Source organism: Ostrinia furnacalis, unplaced genomic scaffold (genome assembly GCF_004193835.3).
Source record: "Ostrinia furnacalis isolate ACB-3 unplaced genomic scaffold, ASM419383v2 OfSCF0677, whole genome shotgun sequence".
Classification (NCBI taxonomy): Eukaryota; Metazoa; Arthropoda; class Insecta; order Lepidoptera; family Crambidae; genus Ostrinia; species Ostrinia furnacalis.
The window spans coordinates 216263-241619 of NW_021130916.1; the positions used below are offsets into that span (position 1 = coordinate 216263).

General features: G+C 38.8%; 2 protein-coding genes across 2 annotated transcripts; both read right to left on the reverse strand.

Moving 5' to 3' along the window:
- Positions 1-8050: 8050 nt before the first annotated feature.
- LOC114366732 (2-phosphoxylose phosphatase 1) lies at positions 8051-22988 on the reverse strand. Its single transcript, XM_028323694.1, has 7 exons — positions 22514-22988; positions 22287-22436; positions 16103-16241; positions 14499-14662; positions 14342-14416; positions 12641-12815; positions 8051-10482 (listed from the first exon to the last, which is right to left on the reverse strand). Exons 1-7 carry the CDS (start codon positions 22629-22631, stop codon positions 9309-9311), a joined length of 1995 nt encoding a protein of 664 aa, XP_028179495.1. The 5' UTR covers positions 22632-22988; the 3' UTR covers positions 8051-9308.
- On the reverse strand, positions 17569-21851 carry LOC114366731 (piggyBac transposable element-derived protein 4). The gene is made up of 6 exons (XM_028323693.1): positions 20738-21851; positions 20372-20470; positions 20225-20290; positions 20003-20128; positions 19728-19924; positions 17569-19639 (listed from the first exon to the last, which is right to left on the reverse strand). The coding sequence occupies exons 1-6, from the start codon at positions 20857-20859 to the stop codon at positions 17766-17768; spliced, it is 2484 nt and encodes an 827-aa protein (XP_028179494.1). The 5' UTR covers positions 20860-21851; the 3' UTR covers positions 17569-17765.
- Positions 22989-25357: the final 2369 nt, after the last annotated feature.

A 25357-nucleotide genomic window follows, 5' to 3' on the forward strand; every position in this document is an offset into this window, starting at 1 on the left:
CTCTATATCTCTATGAAGATCAAGCACCAATTTTCCTAGAACCTTTGCTAATCTAAGCTGCGATATTCATGAACCAAAGGAATAACAAAAACGCCTCGATCTCAAAATAGAGCGAATATACATATCTACAAAGGTTCCGAAGCTAGATTGCAAACGTGAAAATAAAACATTTCCGTACAAAATAGCAATAAAACAACAAACATCGCGCGTCACGCGAACTTGGCGGGATTCCATAAAAATCAATGAACTGACCACACTTCACGAGCAAGTGACGACATTTTCAGGCATAAAGACTTTCCGCGTTTTAACAGTTTGTAGGTAAGTATACAAAATCATCACAGGAAAACACTCCAACTCCAAAAAAAAGTGTCTCATTTTTTGTATCAGCAGGACTAATTAATAGGTACCATGATTGATATTGTCAGAGTCGATGCTAGCCTGTTGGGTAGTACCTATCTTAAAGTATATGTATAGGTAGATTTACTATTTTCTAAGATTTTCTGGGGTAGATAGGTACCTACCATAGATACGGCCCCAGTTGTTGGGAAAATTTAATATTGTAAAGTTTACTTGACTAACATTGGTGAATAGGTAACTATGAAACTACTATGAAATCGGTGTATCTGTCGCAGGCAAATTGTATGATTCCGCATTTTAAAAACGGCGTCGTCAGTTTACAAACGCTCGCTGTTCTGTGAAATGCCGAAGGCAAATTGGCGACTCGTTCAATTGATAAAATTTCGACATGATTGTTGCAATAGGGTGACCATCATAAAACACATGTAGGAAAATCGGACCTTATATCAGTAATTCAAATTCTATTTAAATAGACAATATCGATCTTTAATTTGGTACTGAATTTTGTCTCGACTACTGTCCCTATTAATATCTAACAATATTTATATATTTGGTCACCAGCAAGGTTACACTTTAGCGTTCACATATCATAATAGTCTTCCATAGGTATGTTTTCCGTTGGGCTCTCAGACTCAGGGCTGTCTTTTTTCAGAATAAGATAGTCCACATCGCCAATACTCATACATCATATTTTTATACCATATTTATAATATTCCGCAGCAGTCCTCCGAGCACCAGATCCCATTGTCACCTTAGCGTTTTTTAAATGCCTGATAACCTCAAAAACTTTTTCATTTGTCTACGGCTTTTTCACTGCTCCTATTTTTGAATCGTAAAATAAATGTCTTTAAAACAATAGTTTTTTGTGAAAAGTCCTTTGAATACGTAGAATTTGCACTGTTTTCAATATTTTTCAGTATCACAACACCACTACTCGACGCCATTTTTCTTGTTTTGATTGGCAGCGCCTCGCGTGGTAAGAAAAAGAACTAAATTCTTCAATTTGCCGCGGCATTTTGTAAACGGCGATTGAATTGGCTATCAAATTTTGTGGCATATTATAAAGTGCCAAGGCAATTTACATTTTGCCTTCGGCATTTCATAGAACAGCGAGCGTTTGTGAACTGACGACGCCGTTTGTAAAATGCGGAATCATACAATTTGCCTGCGACATATCCACAAAATAACACAAAATCACAAGTTAAATAAAAGCTTGTGAAAAGGAGATTATTGAGATTATTGAGATTATAGAGATTATAGAAAGAGATTATTGAAAATATGAGATATTCCTCGAAGCACACCCATTTTGAGGCGCGCGCACCTAATGAAGCGCACCTAAACTATTCCTCGCAGTGCACCTGTGTTTATAAAGATTTTGAACTTTATGTTTACGATGAATATAGAGTACCAAGGCAACATAACACAGATGCGCTTCAAGGAACAGTTCCTACGCGTCGAGAAATACCTCTCTCTACCTATCTAAAATCTTCTAAAAAGAAACATTATTTTTTAAACTTTGATGATGTGCAGTCGATATTTTTAAGAGGCACGTTGCAGCACTGCGACGCTATGTATCTCGATTCACACAAGGGCAAGGCCACTTCTTACATAATGCAATTTGTTCAATTGATGCACTTATGCAACTAATGCCCGTGAAGCATTCGCACCTGGCGTGTTTAAAGCATAAGTACCTATGTAGTTACATAAGATATTTTCGCAATTTGCATTATGAACTATGAAGAAGAAAGTAGTTTTATTTTATAGCAGAAGCTTTAAAAACTAATGTATCTATATCTATAGTTATCTCTCAATGCATACTATATTTCAGGGATGGCCAACCGGTCGACCGCGACTATTAGTCCAGTCGATCGTGGCATGGCAAAAAATACTACATGATTGTGTACTAACTATGCTGTTTCATTAAAGATTTCAAGAAGTATGTAAGTGATAGATCGCCCAGGGTTTCGTTAGTAAACAGTAGATCTTATGTAACATTATGTTTCTTTTGATCATAGTAAATCGAATTTTCATAGATATTAAGGGACAAGGGAGAATGTGACTTAAAAATGCTTTACCAATATTAGATTTTTTTAAATGAACAAGATAAATTCATATTTTATAAGTTTGTAAATAAATAAACCATCTCCATGCCTATCTTTAAGATGCGTAGATAATTTACTTGGCCTTCTCGTAAGGTAGCGAATTTCCGTAACACCAGAGTTCACTGCCAAGGGTAAGTACGCGCTGCTTCCATCACTCGGCCAAGGTCTTCGGGGCTTTGACTCGGTCGTTGATAAATATCATTCTAGTTACAGCTAAACATCGTTTAACGTCAAGCTGTCCTATTGCTTAGGTTTTGTTAAAAAAATGTTTTTCTTTTTTCTTTCTTTCTTTAGGTAGGTACTTTTTGAGCTTACTAATGAAATGCGTAACTATAATGTCAGAGACAAATACATACACATGCAAATATTGTAGATATTTTACTAACCATTTTTATAGCATTAGGTATTAAATTCCAAAGTTACATAATCTTTAAACTTACCCTAATTTACACTATGCAAATGCTTGTTTTGCACCCATCTGCAAGAAACATACATAAATCATAATATGACACATTTATGTGCATTACTTATGTAGGTATACATATAATTGAATATGCAAACTGTGCAACGTCTTACTTATACATACAAGCGCCGTGTTTTCTATCACTCGGTCATGGCCAATACTGTACATCTGTAATAAGTAAACATATAAGAATCCGCTTAGTACGACGTATGACGCCGCTTATAACGATCGACCGCTTGTAGCGACATATTTTTGATTTGTTTGGTTGATTTGTTGAAAAATAACGTAAAAAAATACTTCTTTAGTACGGTCCGGATAATACGACGTAATATCGGTCCCTTGAGCGTGGTTATAGTCGGATTCTACTGTATTTATAATGAGTAACACCCGTATTCACAAACGATGCTTGCTTAAGTGAAGCAGCAAATCGAACGCACAACGTTGAATAGAGTTCTGTGATTGGTTCGCGCGTGACCCTGTGCGTCCACGCGCACTTTGAGACCTCATAGTAACGTTTGTGAATACGGGCGTAAGTATACGAGTGCCTCTATACGGGATATTCATTATTTAGGTCACTGTACACCCGACTCCACAATAGTCCAGCGGCGGGGTTCGAACCCGAGTTTCTCGGATCTCGCGTTGGCCACTACGACACCTTCATTGGGCTACAAACAAGCTTGAAAACAAAAAAAAAATAGGGTCGTAGCCGTCGTAGGCCCTTGATTCGGTGCCGTCCGAATCAATTTACGTAACTGAAGATTTCAAAATATCAGAGACACAATACGAAATAACAATCGTCAAGGCAAAGAAAAGTTTCAGCGCTTTTCTTTTAGTTTACGCATTTTATTAATACTTTCAGTTTATTAGTGTTTTTTTTTTATCACAATATGAATGAAAGTTCACCTTATTTTAATATTAGGTACTAAATAAAAGTCCTCTAAAGTAGCGTAGTTAGGTATTTTGTTTGAAGAGTGAAACTTATGTAAGATTCGACTGAAAAAACATCGTTTATCATTTCAGCTGATAGCTGAAGAGGTGACGAATGACAGTGATGGGTTTGTTTACCAACAAACACCTTCAAACTATTTATGAATGTTTTTATTGAAACATTATCTAGGTATATTTTATGTGTGAGGATAACTTAAAAGTAATTGAAATACCTATAATACCTTCAACCAGATGCCTAATAAAATAGGTAACTAAATGCTAAGCACAGTTAACGTTGACAAAAAATTAAGAAATTTATTTTTAAAGCAGTAAGTACCTACTTAAGTAGTAGGTAAATTGTATTAACATTTACCTACCCAGCACATTGTCATGTACCTACCTACTCGATTTTCTTTTGTTTTTCCAGCATGAATAATGTGAATTCTTTCAAAACAAACAAGTATTATTCAATTATTAATCACATTGCATCAGATAACGTTGTTTACAAAATATTTTCCTGAAAAACGTCACCTGTTCAATAGAAAAGTAATAGCTATTGTTCAATGGAAATCAGCCGTATCTGGACACGAAATTTATCAAGAAATAAGCAAAATAAACAAGTCTGCCATGCTAATAGTTGGTAAATAGTAAATACCTAGTTACCTACTTATGTAAAAACTTTATCATCCATCCGCGAGATACGCTGCGACCTTGGTTTTAAGTAATGCGTAGTATACGAATAGGTATTTACGAGAGTGCTAACTACGATTTAGTAAACAATAAGTTTAAAAAACAGAAAATTTGTACATTCAGTAGTTTTTGTTATCACCGTTTTATTTATCTACAATTTAACAATGTGTTCTATACACGTCTTTTTACTCAAACAATAAGCGTAGGTGTTTTTATAAATTAACTTGATTAGTTGTAAATAATCTTCTTAAGTTCGTTCATATTCGCATGGAATATTACTCAGTAAAAGTTCAGCTGTTATCCGTACCTATCGGCGATATTTTTAATCAAAGTAAATAATAATCACGTTACAAAAGTGTGACCTGAATATATACGGAAACTTGTAAATCACTGATAACATGATAACATAAGTATTTACTTTAGCTCTGAACTAAATCTTTTTACTTACTTATCGGCTTGTTAGACAAGCATAAATTAGGTAACAGGTGTATAAATAAACTAGGCGTACAGTGTAGATACCTACTGTCCATACTGTATCATCATCATCATCTCAGCCATAGGACGTCCAACGCTGAACATAGGCCTCCCCCAATGCTTTCCATGTTGCATGGTTGGTAGACTAGCGGCGCACTGGACTGGTCGTGCTACCTTTACGATAGTACTTTAAGATGTGGGTGGACCACTCCAGAACCTTGCTGCCTCATCGGCCGTCAGTTCTGCGTACTATGTGCCCTGCCCATTGCCACTTCAGGTTGCTAATCCGTCGGGCTATGTCAGCGACTTCAGTTGGTTTACGGATCTCCCAGATCCCTTAGTAAGATATATCCTTAGTGCCATATATCTTCTGAAAAAACACAACCACAGTTCGGTAACTATGATCTGCAGTGACAAGATACTCAGCACGTAGGCCCAGCTATTTTTAAGCAAGTCAGTCACCCGCGGTGCGTGCACGCATATTTTCAGATCTGTAAGCGTACGTGCATGCACGCACTGTAGCCGAGTGTTATATAAAGAGTACATACGAGCAAGGTAAATAGATGGTAAAGAATCACAAGGATATGATGAAATTTTGAAACTTAAAGATAGGTATTTAATAGGAAAAGTTCGGAAGCATTGAACTCTACATAATTTTAGACAGTTTCATAAATAGATGGTAGACAATCGCAAGGAAATCCTGAATTTTGAAATTTTAAAGATATTAGGAAGGGTTCGGAAACATTGGATTCTCTAAAGTTTGTACAATTTGAATGTTATCTAATAATCTTAGCTTACCAAAATTACTGGTTAAACCACATTGAAACTGTAAACTTTAAACTACAAAAATACTCGTACAAGAACACATAATGATAAGAACCTAAATTCGTTCAAATAACATTTTTATAGGAAAGTTTTTTCCCAAGATAAAATAGTTTTATATTAATCCAAGACGTAATCTCAGTCCAATTATCAAAATTCTTGCACCAGTTGATACGTGAAAGTATGGAAATCTCTTAGGTTTTATTACGAACGAACTAAGCGATTATGTAGGTATGTACTAAGTAGTTATCTATTGTATCAATTTACAGTGTTTAATTTAATCTTGAAAATGGTTCGATTTTTTATTAACCTTCATTTGTCATTTACTGGAAGTAGTAGGTAGTTCTTGGGAACAAAATAATTATTCCATACGTCTTTTGTTACTTGTTACTCTTTCACGAAAAAACTACTGGTCAGAATGTTATTAAACTTTGCAGTAAATAATTTTAAACTTTCGCGTTGCATACTTACAGTACTAAGCACGTGGGCGAAACCGCGGGAAAGCAATATACTTTCAAAAAAGAATAGTAAGACCAAGGTCAACATGAACCAAGCTCTTTATATGCCTACCCCTATGCCTTTTCTCTATGAATAATTTACAGAAAGAATGCTCATTTACCCACTGCATGCTCGTGCCATGATGAGCTCATGCGATGAGTCATGGGCGCCAAACAAAGATTTCAGCGAGCCAACCATTTGAACCAATATTTGCACCACAGAATACTAGTAGACTAAAAGGCGATTGTGAGTACAAAACAAATGAATTATTTAATTTATCATGAGCATTGTCAAGGAAACTATTTTGCCCAGACGCATTAAGTTTTTAAATTTCTATTTGCACACAGTAATAAAATTTTTTGTTAGTATGTAATTTGAAGAAGGTACGAGTAAGTCATTTTCATTTTCATGTTTAGTTATCTACGCTGTGAGTGAGAGAGATCGATGATGCTCTTCATCATCATTAGGATAGGACATTCACTGTACTTATAAATCATAAGTCAGCGTCAAATAATTCGTGACACCGAAAGTATTCAGTAAGTCCGCAATAAACTTTTGCCCACTTTGGGTGTCACGAACTTTTTGGCCACTTTGGGTGTCACGAACTTTTTGGCCACTTTGGGTGTCACGAACTTTTTGGCCACTTTGGGTGTCACGAACTTTTTGCCCACTTTGGGTGTCACGAACTTTTTGCCCACTTTGGGTGTCATGAACTTTTTGCCCACTTTGGTTGTCACAAACTATTTGGCCACTTTGGGTGTCACGAACTTTTTGGCCACTTTGGGTGTCACAAACTTTTTGGCCACTTTGGGTGTCACAATCTTTTTGACGCTGACTGTACCTTGTTGATAGTAAAAAAACAATGGTTTAATTGAATGATCAAACGAACTTACCAAGTGAAGTTCGATCTAAATTATCCTGTTTTCGCCGAAGAGATTTATTTTACCATGTAGTACCCCTGTACGACAACCCAATCCGCACACAATATTCAGCGTAGTAGTATTAAAAAACAAAAGAGCGGGCAACCCCACCCCTACCACGCTGTGGGCTCGGTGTCCGAGCGGTCTCATTATATTTAGAGAAGAGATGACATTGACGTTTACCTCCAGGGAAGAAGATATAGAAATCTTCGGGTTGGGAGGGACCTTAAATCTCTTCGGCGAAAACAGGATAATTTAGATCGAACTTCACTTGGTAAGTTCGTTTGATCATTCAATAGAATGGCTACTGGGTAACATCTCGCATTACCTCGGAGCAAAAAAATGGCTACTGGTTAACATCGCGCGTTAACTTGGAGCTAAAAATGGGTCAAAGTTACGCGTCGTGTCACAACGCTTATAATAAAAATGTACGAGCACTTGCACAAAATAGTTGTTACAACCAACCTTTTGTTGGGTCTAATTCTCGTCACTACACTGCACAACTTAAAATAATTACGTTTTTTGTCGGTAAAAACGTCCTGGTGACGTCACTTAAGCATTTTTCTTATACTGCGTGCGGTCGTTGCGCGTGCGCACAAAGGAATGAGACCGCTCGGACACCGAGCCCACAGCGTGGTAGGGGTGGGGTTGCCCGCTCTTTTGTTTTTTAATACTACTACGCTGAATATTGTGTGCGGATTGGGTTGTCGTACAGGGGTACTACATGGTAAAATAAATCTCGGAGGCGAAAGCAGGATAATAATTATTATTTAGGTTTATTGTGTGTTTTAAGTACATTGATATGTTGCTTCAAAATATTGACTTAGATTAAATTGTACAGAGTGTAACGTGGAGACTGTGAAACATCACTTTTACAAGTCCTAGTTACAATAAGAAAACAGTATATTAATTATTTACTATTTGTGACATAATATAAAATCAGGAAACTTAAGGATCGTTACTACTTTGTACTAAAATTGACAAATTTATGTAGGTACTACTAATAACATAAGTAAATATTGCTTTTAAATTGCTGATAATGCATTAATATACGTAATCACATTATTATACGTTTAGTTTGATATTAAGACGCAACAAACTCATACAATGAAAGTATTTTCTTAATACACATAAAATTAATCTCTTGTATTCACGTGTGCTATAAATAAATAAATGCTAGCACGTGCTATCGGCAACAGTGTTAACTACCCATTGCCGGTCATGTCGTCTCGTTCTATCGCAAAGAATTATTTGATGAGAGCGAGAGCAAAAACGGAAATGGATAGTTAACAGTGTGGCCGTATGTACGTTGGACCTAATTTCTAAGGTTTAACTATCTCTTTAAAATGTCTACTATCTTTTTCTTTCCTTTGATAATAAAAAGAGGCAGTGCACTGCCTAACTTAATATCATATTAATTTGTTATTTTAATGTTACATCTCTTTGAAAAATAACAAAATTATCGCCAATATCAGCAAAACCTAGTAAAAACTGTGTTGTGTTAGAGATAGTTAAAATCTTAGAACCAAATCTATTTAAAATTTTAACATAAATCTCAACATAATATGGCAAAAAAATTAATACTTAAAACCAGTCTCTCATATTCACAAAACGTTAAACATACTTATTTTCATTATTATTATTACAGTTAATATAATAATAGAAATCAGGTCAGATGAGATCACTTACAATAATAATATACATTAAAGCTTAAAATGTAAAATATAAAGTTTAAATTAAATAAATAATCGAGATCCAAGCAGGTCACAGGAAAATTGTTAATAATACTTGTCATTTTGAATTATTAAGTTTACTTCAATAAAGATACGTTGTGTATAGTCGTCAGAACATCAGGTAATACATTTTTGTTGCAATATCACCCCTATTGCAACAACAATAAGAAGCCAGCCTCGTGTTTACCATGATGTACCGTCTTCATTATATTAGATTATTCTTGTCAAAGAAAGCAAACTAAAATAACATTTAAATATATCAGTTCAGAGTTCAAATTGTATAATAAATATGAGAAATTAGAGGCGTAAACTTATCACAATATTATAAAGCGTGCTTACCATTACCGTAAGTCGCACACGCGTCCTTAAAGTTGCTCACGTTGAATACCGCGAAGTAATCGTCGTGAATGAACCGAACTATACTCTCTATTGGACACAAATATGTGTTATACGTCTTCATATCATCCACCGGGTCAACCACCTTCATGACGACATTCTGCCGGGACTTACAAAAACTCAACTTCCCAGTCACATCCTCACCATTATACACAACTCGGAAGAAAAAGTCTTGAGCCACCGCTTTCCGTTTCGTAAACTTAAACTCGTCCCTCAAATCCTTCTTTCTGTACACCTCGAATATCATCCTCGAAGCATACTGGATATTGTAATGCTGGTAATTGTTCAGCCCCAAAGCTAAAATCAGAGCCTGCAACGTCTTATCGTGGCCAGAATATATCACAAACTTCGGCTTGTTTTCTGAGATCATCCGTATCATATTCTGCACTATGTTGTGTATCAAACCGTACGCGACCAGCAAACCTCGTCTCCTATTGTGCATGTTTTTAATCTCCTGTCTGTAACTCCATTCTAAGTACGCAAATAGCGACATAACGTGTTCCTTTCCTATGCAAAAGTCCTCAGTATTCTCTGGGGTGGGTTCCTTGTAATCTTCGTCGAAGTCCGTGTCAATTCGTGCATCGTTCGGGAAATTGAAATCCGCGTCCAAGTTTTTCTTGACGATCACAACGTCGTCGTACGTATCGGCGTTATCCATGTACCTTTGCTGGTAATATAGCAGCTTTTCTCTTTCCATCTGAGCGTCGAAGTCTAAAGGCGCCTTCTTGTCTTTGCTGTCGTAGTATTTTCCGATGATATCTCTCGCCTTTCGGCCGATTTCGTTGTTGAAATCGAGCTGGTTGTTGATGTAGTCGAGTTCCATGTTCAAGGTATCAATGTCGACGTCGAGAAGGCTTCTTAGGGCGACGCTATCGCCTCTGAATCTCCTTTGGTGTTTGTGCACTCTGGGTTTCGGTTTCTTGGTCTTCTCCGAGCAGGGCAGCGGCGCGTCGTGGCACATGTAAGCCAGTAGGGCGTCTCTGACGACGTCCGGGTCGCTGTGTTCTTGGGACTCGAATAGCACTCGAGACAGCTTTGCGACTAGATCCTTGATGGCTGGGTGGGATTCGAGTCGGTTTTTCGATTGGCTGTTGATTTTCCTGGAAAGAACAGTTTCATTTTATTGGTAATTTTAAGTACTATTAGTTTAATCGGACGGTTAAGTAATCAGGCATTTTATTTTTTATCAAATAGAGATTGGGGAAAACATTTAAAAAGTGCCGAGATCGATGACATCTGCAGGGAATTCCACTCCTCGTCAAAGTCAAAAGATCAAATGATAAAGTCAAAAATGTCTGTGCATCTTGTTTAGACTATTTTATCGTGTTTACAATCGTCGTGTCAACGATAAAGACTATTTTTTAAAGGTGAAGTGGCACTTTTATCATTTAGTATGTAATATTTTGCTCTATCAATGCATCGACACAATTTGCAAACTCACTGTGCGCATTGTACACAAAGTGGCAAATTAAATATCAGCTCGTTCAAGGCGCGCGGGCGCCTGACGTGTTTCTGTATCGAAAAAAATTTTATGAGTAGCGCAGTGTACCCGCGCAAGTTTAAGCGCCTTACAGATGAAATCGGGACTTCAACAAAAGGAGGAGGTCCTCAATTCGGTGAATATGTTTAGTCAGGGTCGAGTAAGTAACTAAAAAGTAACAGGAGTAACGAATAAGCACTGACTTATTGAGCGCGTTGTGAGCTGCGCAAGCGCAGTCCCTGTAGCAGAAGGCCACCACAGAGCCACTGGGATGACAGGCATTAAGATAGAACACATAATATTACCTTTCATTTGACACCCATGTCTTGTACGAAGGCCGCCATTTTGATGATGTCATGTTTTCAGACTCGCGAAAGTTTAAAGTTGTCATTACATATTTGATGTTTGACAACATACTAAAATTTGGTGCTGGTATCGGGCCTTTCTCACCCTAAGCAAGCGTATTATTTATACTACGTATGTGTCACCAACCGTTAAGCGCATGATGAGCTGCGCAGGCGCAGTCCCTGAAGCAGAAGGCCACGCTGAGCGCCTCCCGCGCCGAAATACAACGGCCGCCATTTAGATAACGTCATATTTTCAGACTCGCAAAGGTTTTGTACTGGTACCGGGCCTTTTTCGCCCTAAGCAAGCGTATTATGTATACTACGTGACTGTCACCAACTTGTTAAGCGCATAGTGCGCTGCGCAAGCGCAGTCCCTGAAGCAGAAGGCCACGCTGTGCGCCTCCCGCGCCGCCGCCGCGCGCGCGCCCGCCGCGCCGCCGCCCGCGCCCCACCACAGACTACTAGAGATGACGCGTCATAGCATTAAGGTAGAAGACTCATTACTTACTCATCTCAGGCGCGCAGTTAGCGCCGGGCAGCTGTGACGTCACATCGATGCTCTGGCATAGACGCGCGCGCGTGAACCCGCACCCTTCATAGAGCCACAAGGATGATGCGTCATGGCATTCGTTTGGTATGTAGGGTATGATTCGTAATTTTTTAAATACGACCGCCGCCATTTTGATGACGTCATATTATTTCCCTGAAGTTCCTAGACTTAGGGCCTAGGCTAAAATTCACGGGGACACCCGCACGCGTGTCTCTGTAGAAATTTTTTATGAGCAGCGCAGAATGACGCGGACGCGTGAGATGGGTTCCCACACGCGCGGCGTTGGGCAGGTTCTCTGTGCACCTTTTAGCGTAGTCTCTTACAGCTGAAACCGCGACAGTTTTTAAGTTTAAACAGGAGATATTAAGCACTGACTAGTTAAGCGCGTGGTGCGCTGCGCAAGCGCAGTCCCTGAAGCAGAAGGCCACGCTGTGCGCCTCCCGCGCCGCCGCCCGCGCCCCACCATAAAGCTACTAGAGATGACGCGTCATAGCATCAAGGTAGAAGACTCATTACTCACTCATCTCAGGCACGCAGTTAGCGCCTAGCAGCTGTGACGTCACGTCCCGCGCCCCACCACAGAGCCACTAGAGATGATGCGTCATGGCACAAGGTGCCTAGCAGCTGTGACGTCACATCGACGCTCTGACATAGACGGGGCGAACTCAGAAGGCGTGCGGATAGGTCGAAGCTACCCATCCTTATCGCTCGCGCGTAATTATATTGCCGTCGCGACTGTGCGACGGGCGCCCGCAGTGAGTGTGCGAGCGCGATAGCAACATAATTACGCGCGAGCGATAAGGATGGGTAGCTTGGGGTCATTGGACAAAATTCTACGTGCTCACGGATCCGGCTTTAGAGTATATGGAAGCGTCACCAACTTGTTAAGCGCATGATGCGCTGCGCAAGCGCAGTCCCTGAAGCAGAAGGCCACGCTGTGCGCCTCCCGCGCCGCCGCCGCGCGCGCGCCCGCCGCGCCACCGCCCGCGCCCCACCATAAAGCTACTAGAGACTGAAACGTGCGCCGGTAGCGCGTGCTGTATGACACCACTTCGCCTGTAATAATAATAATAATCTATACTTATAATAAATCTGTAGAGAGGTCAATTCTGTACATTAAGTATATTTTCAAAATAACTATCAGGGGGTGATTAGTGATCGATACTGATGCCAAAAATGCAATCAGTAAAATTTTTGTCTGTCTGTCTGTCTGTCTGTCTGTATGTTCCTTATAGAAACAAAAACTACTAAACGGATTTTAACGAAACTTGGTACAATTATTCTTCATACTCCTGGGCAGGTTATAGTATACTTAGGAATTCCCACGGGAATAGGAATTAGCGGGAAAATCCTTTTGTATGAAAAATCTAAACCGCTTAAGTTAGACGCTTGAAATTTGGCATGCAGGTACCTTAGTAAACTTAAAGCTTAGTTACAAAAGGACATTGCAAAATTCCCACGGGAACGGGAGTTAGCGGGAAAAAACATTTGTATGAAAAAATCTAAACCGCGTAAGATAGATAAAACGGGATCCACGCGTACGAAGTCGCGGGCGGCCGCTAGTAAAATAATAAAAAGCCTATTTATTTTCCTATAGGTATCTGACAAAACATTGTTTTATAGTTTCTTATTTCTAGATAAGTAATAATTTTATAATTAATTCTATGTTAGTTTACTTATAATATAATGTGTCTATAGGAACCCCTTTTAGGGTATAGGCCTCCTCCAAGTCCTTCCATTTCTCTCTATTCTGTGCTAGTTTTATCCAGTCCTTCCCAGCCGTCTCTTCTATGTCGTCCATCCATCGTTTTTGTGGTCTACCCACGTTTCTTTTCCCCGGTGAGCCGGGCCAATTCGTGCTCTTGAGACTACCTACTCCTATTTTGCCTGTAATACCAATACCAAAAAACCGAAAAATCTTTATTTGTTTGGTACAAATCGTCATAAGGAGCCTTTATATATGTCTCTTTATTTTTACGAGAAGGGCCCCGATTACGCTAAAAATTTTCATCTTCAACGTGCCCGGAATGTGCCCGGACGACGAACGAACATCAGCTGTTTTGACAAATCCGTATCACGGTGTCGTTTTGACAGATAGTTGAAACGAAGCACAGACGTAAACGTAATACTAAATATCTCATATGACAATGAAAATAGTAGGAAGGTACGTCCATTACCGTGATACCGAATTTGCACTTCAGCTGGAATGAAAAACGGAGCGCAACTGGAGAAGAAGCGCGTATGTATTGGAGACGTGAAATTAGCGTAATCAGGGCACAGTGCTTCGTGACAAACATTAGGCAAGTTCTGAGGAAGCGCCGCAACCAACTCAGCCACTATTGTATTTATCGTCGAATATATCGAAATTATCGTTTTATCAAGACACATCACTGACGCACATTAAGTCTTATTTACATACCTTTAGTAATGTTATTAATGCAAAAGTAACCTTTAACCTTTCACGCCAAAACCAATGAGGTAATTAATTATATTTTGCTTTTGGTTTTGCACATGTAAATAGGACTGAGAAGAACATAGACTACCTTCGGTTATTAAACCAAATTGAAATAAATAAAATCTACCTGTATCTTTTTTTCCTTGAGGGTCCACCACATCCAAATTCAATTTATCACCATATGCTTCTCTCAAAATGGTACCTGAAAGTTGAACACACAATGATCAACGTTTTTTTACCAAACCAGAAGTTACTGTTTACTCAAAACTGAACCTTATGCTTACCAACAGTCAGCATCTGTAGCAACCCTCGGGGTGTGAGCTGGCCTAAAGCGCAGTGGGTGCCCGAAGCTCTCGGAGGCAGCGACGGGAAGTTGTGGAACGGGCCGGGACCCGACACCCACCACGCGCGCCCTGAACCACTCGCGTTCACCACGAACTCCTCATAACTGGAATAAGGATAATTCTATAATATAAAAAACGCCTGGTTCGTTGAAGTCAAAGGATGGTTTTTACGGCGAGAAAAAACCGAATAATTTCCGAGCAAAATTCAACCCCTAAGAGCCAAGGGGGTAAAACGGGGCCCACGCGTACAAAGTCGCAGGTGGCCGCTAGTCTATAATATAAAAATGAATCGCAAAATGTGTTTGTAAGCGCATAACTCAACAACTCATAGACCAATTTTACCAATATTTTTTAAAATGTTCATTGAAGTACAAAGATATTTTATGGCGAGAAAAATTCGAATAATTGCTGGGAAAACCTCGGGCGAAGCCGCGGGCGGGAAGCTTATAATAAATAATGTCATGCGCGCATATAGGAGACGGGCCAAGTAAGCCGGGCCCACAAAGGTCAGGGGCCAAGCCCCCCTTAAAAATAACTATAGATACACCAATGAATAAAGTTTATAACCGGGGGCTATGGCACCCCAGAATGTTCTGGTCTGGTGCCCCCCAGGATTTTTGGGTTACCGATTCAAAGATGAATGATGTTAGTACAAATCAATCGCAATCGCACCCCCACCCCCCCCCCATCATGACAGTCCTTACTCCTTTGAGTACTAATCTGCGCGACTGTTGTCACCCCCTGATGCTTGGCACCCGGGGCGGACCGCCCCCACCGCCCCCCCTTACGCCGCTACTGACAACTAGACAACTAAGATTGTGGGAGACTTGGTGTCTAATGTAGGCAATGTATCCCTGTGTCTTAGAGCACAGGCCTCCACCCTTGGTATTATTATTAACATCATCATCACAAGCAGATGACCAGGTCATTTAGTCTACTGCAGAAAGACCTTTACCAGAAGCGAATGAAGTATTTTTCCTGCACTCTGCATCAAAACTATTATAGTCTAATGGGCAAAGCAAATAACTAACATTTCTGCAGAGGTAGAGTTTATTATTATTCTGTCTAATGGCTTCAATAGTGCGAATTTGAAGCACACTGGTTTTGCCAATGTCGAGTGTTTAGAGAGACACGGTGGACAGTGGAATTTGAAGGTTGCCCGGTGATAATTTAATTAATTTATTCTTCAATGACCTTTTTACCACCTAAAACAATTATTAAGACGTAGAGTTGTGCAGAAGTGATATGTGACATAACAGAGCTGTCAAGGTAGACATGCCTCCTCCATATTCCCCTCCCATGTAGCTACAGTTACATGCTATCTGTAAGCTATTCAGATATTGTTTTATAAAATGGTTAGTAGTTTTGTAGAAACAGCTTGATCTTGTCATCTTGAAGCATCAAAATATTATCAAGTACCAAAATTATATTAGTAGGTTTCAATGGATGCTAAATAAGTACGAAAAAACATAGCAACATCTGTTTAAAACAAGAAGTGATCCCGTCATCTTGACTTTCATAAAAAACAAAAATGTTTAATTAACCTTTTTAGAAGTGGTGAGACAGGAGGAATGTCACAGGGCAACTTATCGCCGCCTTTGAGGTGAGTGAGAGGCCCACGGTCACCGTGACGAGTCACCACCAATACACCCTGCAGGAACCAAGTGTCACTGTCAACCAAACCTGCAACATAGTAGATGTCACAGACAGAGGCGGGGCAAGACCTAAATTTGATGTGGGCAAGACAGATTTCGCGAGGCCTTGTTCTGTGGCGACCTGAAGACGGATTTTATGAAATAATAAAAAAAAGTGAACGTCAGAATGGCGGGTGTATGGTCACAGAATTGAATAATATAAATATAAATTTTTAATACCTGAGATGTACCTTGGTGTACCTTTAGTTATTAATTGTGTACCTCCCTAAAACGGGAACAATTACAATTACAAAATGAGCCGCCAACCTGATATCAGGTTGGCGGGTGTATGTTGAAATTGGACGAAACAGGTAAGTTATGGTTTTCTTATATTTATCATTATTTAGTACCTCAGATGTACCTCACAAATATATTATTATAAACCAAATGCGACGAATAATTACCGAGAAAATCGATACGAAAAATTTGATGTCCACCATTTTTTTGATGGCCACCATTTCTTAAAACAAGTTAGAAAGTTGATACTGACACAGATAATACATACCGTAGTATTTTTTAAGTCTGTTTTTTATAGCACGCACACTTTTTGCATTTGCCAATGCCATTAATTTGCTAAAATCAAAAAGTTAGTATTGATAGTAGCGCCCTCCTGTAAATGTCATAAATAAGGTTGTCCAACGTGCCAACAATCGGAACTAGTAATCGGGACATAGTCTTCTTCTTCTAATATTATTTTTTTCTTCTTTTCATCTCTTCTTCTTCATCTTCTATTCTTCTTCTCATCTTCTTCTGTTTCTTCCTCTTCTTCTTCGACTCTTTATCTTCTCACGTTCGTCTTCTTATTATTATCTTTTTATTTTTTTGCCTTATATCTTTTTATTATTTTCTCATCTTTTTATTTTTTCGTCTTATTTCTTCTTATTTTACAAATCAGAGAAACAGAAGAAGGACAGGAGAGGAAAAAAAGAAGAGAATATTTGAAGAAGAGGAAGACGATGTCTCGATTATTAGTTCCGATTGTTGCCACGTTGGACAACCTTATTTATGACATTTACAGGAGGGCGCTACACTATCAATNACAACAAAAAAACCAGTACATACAATAAAAGACGATAAAAAAAAAAAAAAAAAAAAAAAAAAAAAAAAAAAAAAAAAAAAAAAAAAAAAAAAAAAAAAAAAAAAAAAAAAAAAAAAAAAAAAAAAAAAAAAAAAAAAAAAAAAAAAAAAAAAAAAAAAAAAAAAAAAAAAAAAAAAAAAAAAAAAAAAAAAAGACAACGCGATCTGCAATCCTTAAATCAAAAAACAAAAAAAAAAACGCGATATTCTCCTATTTATATAATATATATAAGATAATAAATAAATAAGGTAAAATATACATTACATACATAAATAAATACTGTACATAAATAAATAAATATAGGGATCAAAATGTAGCCATCAAAAACAAAGCAGCTACGATATATGGACAATTATCATACCTACAACAAAAAGCTGTTACGATGGTTACTGAACATACGCACACAAATACCATGTCTGTTAAAAAAAAAAAAAGTTACTGTGTAGTGCTTCTGAACAGTTTTGTGTGGTAAGGCTCAAAGCACGAAAAAACGCAAAGCGCTTTTTCGCACCCGTTGCAGTACGATGTGACGCGCTTGCCACATTCCGCGCAGTTCCGCCGGTGGCGGTGGCTGGAGGTTTCCAACGCGGTGTACTGCTTCGGGTAGTGCTTTAAGCCTTGTGTGTTACTGTCTGTTTCACGGTGGTGTGTAATGATGGGCGTAGGCCTGGGTTGTGGAGAGTGCCGTGACAACAACTCCTTCACCAAAGTTTTGCGAAAACTTCGGTGAGTAGTTGATTGCTGGGATTTGTAAAGTATGTAGGCATTTAATGTGCTCACATTCAGCAACCGCCGGAACAACTTCTTGTACCACACGGAAGTACGCTTCCTTTCAATGGGATACATCGCCAGCATTTGATCTTTACGATCAACGCCCCCCATACACAGATTATAATCTGCGATGACGGTCGGTTTCAGGGTGGCGCCACACTTCACGGTAGCTAACCCATGGTATGTCGAGGTAAGAGCCACACGGTTCTTATCTCGCCATACAATGAGATCAACGTCCCCTGAGGTACAGCCACACACCTGACCGACAGCCATGTTGCCCTTTGAAAGGTGCATCAGTTCCGTGGGAACGAACTGGCGGTTCGTGCGTAGCGTCCCCACGCAGTCGAACCCACGGCACTTTAACTCCCGGGATAGTGCAGGAGAATTATAATAATTATCCATCCATACCGTATGGCCTCGGTGCTCGAGACCCTCCAGTAGCCTCAAAACTATTGAGGGTATGATCCCAGAGACTGGGGACGCTTGAGCATTTGAGGCTTCTTCGTGACCCGAATACACCTCAAAACGCCACAAGTATCCGGTCTTGGACTCACACAGCTCAAAAGTTTTGATGCCGACTGCCGCTGCCTTATTTTTGATAAACTGGTTGATGTCCAACCACCCCTTCCACATCGTCAGACTCTCATCCAGTGCCACATTTCGATCCAAATTATATAAATGGGAGAATTTAATATTTAAATGGTCAATGATCGGCTGGATTTTAAATAACTTAGCTTGAGCTCTAGTAAGCTCACCAGGATTGCAAATCGCGTTGTCTTGGAAGTGGAGACACCTACTCAACAACAAGAAGCGATCACAATTCATCGCTGTCGAGAACTCAGGGGTACTGAAAATGTCACGAGAACAATTCCAGTACTCCTCAATACGTGATTTCACCACAATCCCCATTGCTAGGGTTATGGCGAAATACACGTACAGTTCCTCGACAGACGTGTCCACCCACTTTGTAATCCTACTGCTAGGACACATAGTGTTGGACTGAATCATCATCGCCGCTAGCTGTTGAGCGTATAGGTTTGTCTCCACAACAATGTGCTCCATAATTTGCCGATCCCAAATGGCTACAAAAGCATCATATGGGGTGGCATACGGAGTAGTGGGTCCACAATTAATGTCGGAGAACGATTCCCTCCTCAACTCAGGTGCGATTTGAGGTTGAGTGAATGCTCTCCACTGGAAGTCAAACTTATCTAGGTTAGCCGTCGCCGACGGCACCTCCGGCTCCGGAACTGGGGGCTCCGCGACTGCGGGCTCCGGAACTGCGGGCTCCGCGACTGCGGGCTCCGGGACCGTAGGCTGCAGGACCGGGACCGCTGGCAACACCTGTTCTACGGGCGAAGGCGGCTCGACGGAGGGGGTGAAGTCCGGAGGAGGCCATGAAAAATCAAGGGCCGCTGGTGCGGCCCCTTCTTCCCCATGGACCTCATCCTCGAGGAACGCCCGTACCGCGCGCGGAATCGGCGCCGGCAGAGCGTCCCCGTCTTCCTCCTCCTCCTCCGAAGAGTCTTCCTCACTTCCTAATAAAATTAAAACAATAAAATTAGCTATACTCAGATGGAAGGTGGAGAGCTGCTAGATTTGGTGAAAACTGTATAATTAACTTACCATAGAACAGATGTTCCATGATTTCGTGGTCCTGCAGCGGTCGGCGACGTCCCACCAATAAACTGCGCCTCGTGGCGCCTCGAGGCGTAGACGGTCCACTCCCCGCAGTACGAGAAGTGAGCCTCGACCGTGGCGTCGATGGCCCGCTCCCCGCAGCACGAGGAGTGGACGCGCCGCTACCACCGCACTCCAAATATCTATATTAAAGAAATTATAGATTTTATTACTGAATACACAAATAAAAAAGGTGTTTTTTTTTTAATCTCTATACTTACAGTGCCGGTGACGGCACCTGCACCTCAAGCTCCGGCTCAAGCTCCGGCTCCAGCTCCGGCTCCAGCTCCGGCTCCAGCTCCGGCTCCTCGGCAGGGGTGGGGCCCGGGACATCAGTTGGAATGTCACTGAAATTGAATATTGTATAAGAACAGAAAATAAACCTTATGTTGTCCTATATTCAAAGTTTAAAAAATATGTAATAATAATATTTAATAACTTACATTGGAACCGACGGCAGCCCAGCATCGTCAGTGCTCCACGCTCCCACATGCTCTCGGATGTTGGTCCTAAAACATAAATTAAATACGTTAAGTCAATACTAAAATGGACACATAATCATAAAAAAAGGGTTTCATTTAAATACATACACAGTTGCCGAGGGCAAAATTCTCCTCCGTTTGGGAGCGTGGAGCGGCCGCTCCAGGCCACTGCCTCGCGGCACCTCCCTGACATCCAGGCTGCTCATCCTAAAATGAAAATAACATTCGCATCAACTATTTGTTATCTATATAGGTATGACAATATTAAACAAAAATGCTGATAAATTAAAACTATTCTAAAATAATAATTTCAGTGACTTGAGTAAAATTATTCACTTTGCTTAGAATAATAATAAAATTAATCATTACATTGTACATTTTTAATTAAGACCATATTATAAGTGAATCAAGATAATAATAAAAACGCTTTATTGTGCACAACACACACAAAACAAAGTAAAGGGCGATAATTACGGTTCCAAAACAGATGGCCGGCCTGTGCCACTAGCACCGGCACCGCCACGTACGCCGCCCCCGCGTGTGCGTACGCCGCCCCCGCGTGTGCGTACGCCACCTCGCGTACGACCTCCTCTCATTGCGCTATAATAACATGCAAAAAAAAACAAATGAGCAAAGCAAACTCAAAAACAAATATTAAACATACATACACTCGAAAAACATAACCCTCCTTCTGGCGCAGTCGGGTAAAAAACAAAAAATGTAAGTAAAAAGAAATTGGCATGAAACCAAAAAAAATTTAATGGATTCAGACAAAAACAAAAACAAGTTTGTGTGTCTCATGAAAGTTCCAGTACATTGAAATAAAAAATACCAATGACAGTTAAAAGTTTTTTTTTATTCATATTAATGTTAATAAAAATAAAAAGTCGACGTAAATACAATAAAATAAAAAGTCAATTTAATTTTAAGTCATAATAAAAAAGCCGACCAACGGCAACCCATGTTAGTCAACCGTCACCAAACAAACTTCAAACTAATGTCACGCCGTGTCTGTGGCCTTGGAGCATTTGCTCCACAAAAAACCGTTACACACTTTTATCGATATTTCTCACGTTTTACATCAGAATATGCCTCATGCTTACGTATTTAGCTAAAATGATAAATACCGCAACTAATAAAGGAAACATTTAGAGATTTGTAGTGATTTAGGTCACAAAAAAGTCACTGATTCGGAACTGACGTCGTTCATACCTAGGGTACTTTTGCATTCATCACAGATTTTTTCAATGAAAATTGCTAACAAACCTCACAAAGTAGATAAATAATTGAAATTTACTTACCGTTCCATGATTCAGCAACAGGTTTTATTTAAATTCGCACTGGGAGACCGGTTCGTGACGCCGAAAGAAACGAAATGGCGGAATGAAAATAGAGTAACTTTAATGACAGATAACTTTTTATTTTCCTTCGAGGCCCTAGCCAAGGCATATATCATTATACAGCCCGGTTCGTCAGGAACGTACTGTAGTAATCTTAATGCAATCGAAAAAAAAATGAGCGTGCTATGCCGCGAAATTTGAACTCATGTTTTCTGGATCATATGCTCCACGCCACAGACGGGGCCATTTTGACATTGNTACGCCGCCTCTGGTCACAGATATTAATAACAATAAAGTTAAATGCAAATCAAAATTTTAAATTAATAATGGTTAAATTGGTTAAGGCCAAGACCAATAATACTTTTCATTTATTTTAGCAGACAGATTTAGATCTTGGGATAGAATCAAGAAAATATAGGAAGCTCTAGTGAGCTTATCTTTTAAAAGATATTTCTTTCAGATTATTCATTAAATTATTGGAAGCAGTCTTTATACACTACATCTAACTGAAGCCTACTTCTGCTTCTTCTGTATTAGGATAACAACATTTCTTTGATAAACCAATAATTAATCAATTTAATGCCACATACAAAAACCAGTTGATGAAACAAAAATCACAGCATTCTGGACTGGACTAACCATTTCACATTTGATTTAATTCCAATGAATAAATAGGTACATACCTTCTGTTCCTCTTTTTATGTTTTCTGGAGGATTACAAGCCTTAAGGTACAACTTTCTATACTTCAGATCACTCTTTGATATGTATTCATTTTGTACGATTTTCTTAACTGATGTAGTTTCCTCGCCAACCGACATGTATTTGTACATAACTGAAATGAAAATACAATTCACTAAATCGCAGTTTTATGTTATAAATATCGATTAATAATACCGAAAAGCAGCGTACCTGTGATAAGAAAAAATATCCACAAACTCATACCAAGATAGCAATAAAAAGCTCTATGATGAAAAGAAAACTTCATAATTTCGGCTATGATTTTACTTTTATTGGCAAATATAGACATTTTTAAGGTTTATTTCACCATTTATCCTCTACCNCTGTTGATGTTTACATGACTATCAATCTTATCCCTTTGCATTTCGGCATATTTACACACATGGAAACTGCACTTCGAATATGAATAGACATAAATTGGTAATTTTAACAAAGATGAAAGGAAAAATCTTAAAATGTTACATGTAAATATTTTACTGAGCAAGAAAATATTTTCATGAATTTTTCTGTTTGTTTCCCAGATTCTCAGCCCAAATGTCAATGTCAGCTGTCATCAAACAGCAGGAAGATGTCAAAACTGGGAGTGTTCTCCATAGATTGAATTGCAAATCTATGGACCGACCACTTGAATAGATACCGCATGTCATGTGCATGCGAGCGTGCCATTTTGTAAAGTACTCTGAGCCCCGATTACGGTAACTTTTAACGTCTACAATTCAGACACGCTTCATCGATTCTGCGATACGATTGGTCAAAACAGCTGACGTACGCTGTTGAACGACCAATCGTATCGCAGAATCGAGAAGCGTGTCTGGATTGTAGACGTTAAAAGTTACCGTAATCGGGGCTCAGTATAGTACTTTTCACTATGGTTTAATTAACAAGACATTATGTTGTTTATGCTCTTTGTTATGTTGACACATTTTTGTTGATTGTTACGCACTGGACCCCGATTATAATTCCAAAATACTGAACTGTCCTATGCATGACATTGACAGTGGGGCGCCACCGTCAATACCGGAATCGCTGGTTCCATAGTGTACAGTGTCCCAAAAAGCTCGGACCGTGGTTGTAAAATAAAACACTGATCCAAGTAAAGTGAAGTATATTGAACCTTAATGTTTTAACTTAAATAGCCAGGAAAAAATCAAATGATATCGCGATTGAACGAAGCACATCGCCATCTAGCTACGCAATTTCAGAACCTATGACTTTTGACATTTTCCATTACTATTTTCTAAACTATGACAGACGCAATCTCAAACATAACCGCCCACCATGAACACCGTGCGGTGTTCATCATTAACATCAGTATCGCGTACATGAGACTTCGACAAAATACCTATAACTTAGTTATTAGTTAAGTTATAAAGTAGTGTACTTGATACCTGATTGGACTGTACGTTAAAATAACATTCGCTTGTATAAAAATATCAAAACAATTAAAATAACATAAGAAACAAAACATATTTGACACTTCAAATACTTAAAACATAACACACCTAATATATGCTATGCGAGACTTGTGCGAGTACAGTTGCTTATGACTTCAACAAATCATAATATTCAAAACNAAAATAAAATGTCCAGAGACATTAAAAAGGGATGTTAGAAGTATATTGTTGGAACATTTTGAAAGATAAATTATTATTATTATTAGATTTTCATAAGAATTATCTGAATCGATCATTTAAAAATACTTACTTTAAGTAAGGGCCGGTTTCCACCATTAAGGCGGAGCAGAGAGGAGAGGAGCGGAGCGGAGAGGAGCGGAGCGGAGCGGAGCGGAGCGGAGGGAAAATGTTTTGAATGCTATTACTGACATGAAAATTTGCATATTCGTAAATATTATTTCTTAGCAACATCTTAGAAAATTCAGATTAAAATAAAAACTGCCTAAGGCGCGAATGAGGGNGGAGAGGAGAGGAGCGGAGCGGAGAGGAGCGGAGGGAAAATGTTTTGAATGCTATTGCTGATATGAAAATTTGCATATTCGCAAAATTTATGCGAATATGAAAAGTAGATATTAAAATTTCTTAGCGACTTCTTAGAAACTTCAGATTTAAATAAAAATTACATAAGGCGGGAATTGAACTAATGACCTCTCGCTTACCGGGCTCATTAATAAAATCAAAAACCATTCTTATTATGTTTTATAGGCGGGAATCGAACCCATGACCGGTATACCAGTGTACCATAGTAGGTTAATAAAATCAAAATCCATTAAATTATTGCTTTATATTTATTCAAAGAAATAGTAATATCACAGGAAAAAAAATGTTATAAACAAATTCTTATAATAAAGGTTGTAATGTTATTTATTCAACATCTTATACAAAATTAAAAAATAAAGAAATACTGTATTCCTATATTTTTATAACATTCATAGATAATTATGATTTCATAACAATTACAAATTGCAAAAAATCAATGCTCAAACAAACAACATATAATATTCTCCTTAGATATTGTATCAAGAAATCAATGCTCAAACAAACAACATATAATGTTATTATTCTCCAAGGATATTATATCAAGAAATCAATGCTCATACAAACAACATACAATATTCTCCTTGGATATTGTATCAAGAAATCAATGCTCAAACAAAATAAAATACACGATAAAATACAATACGCAACACAATAAAATTAATGGTTTGACTTCCAGTTTGTACCGACTTCTTAAAAAAAAAAAAAAAAAAAAAAAAAAAAAAAAAAAAAAAAAAAAAAAAAAAAAAAAAAAAAAAAGTGCACTAAAACAAAAAAAACCTGCACTAAAAAGCAGAAAAACAATGGTTTTTAACAAACATGTGCACAGTATTTTGAAAATCACTTAGATCTCCAAGTAAACAAATGAAAACGACTGGTAAAAGTAAATAAGGCACGCAATAATAATAAGGCCGCAATAGGCAGTTCGATTTTTTCAAGTTATTAATAATTTTCATAAAATTCATTGCAAATTTGTTAGGGACCAAGGTAAGACCCTTCGAACAAAACAAATTATCAGAAATCG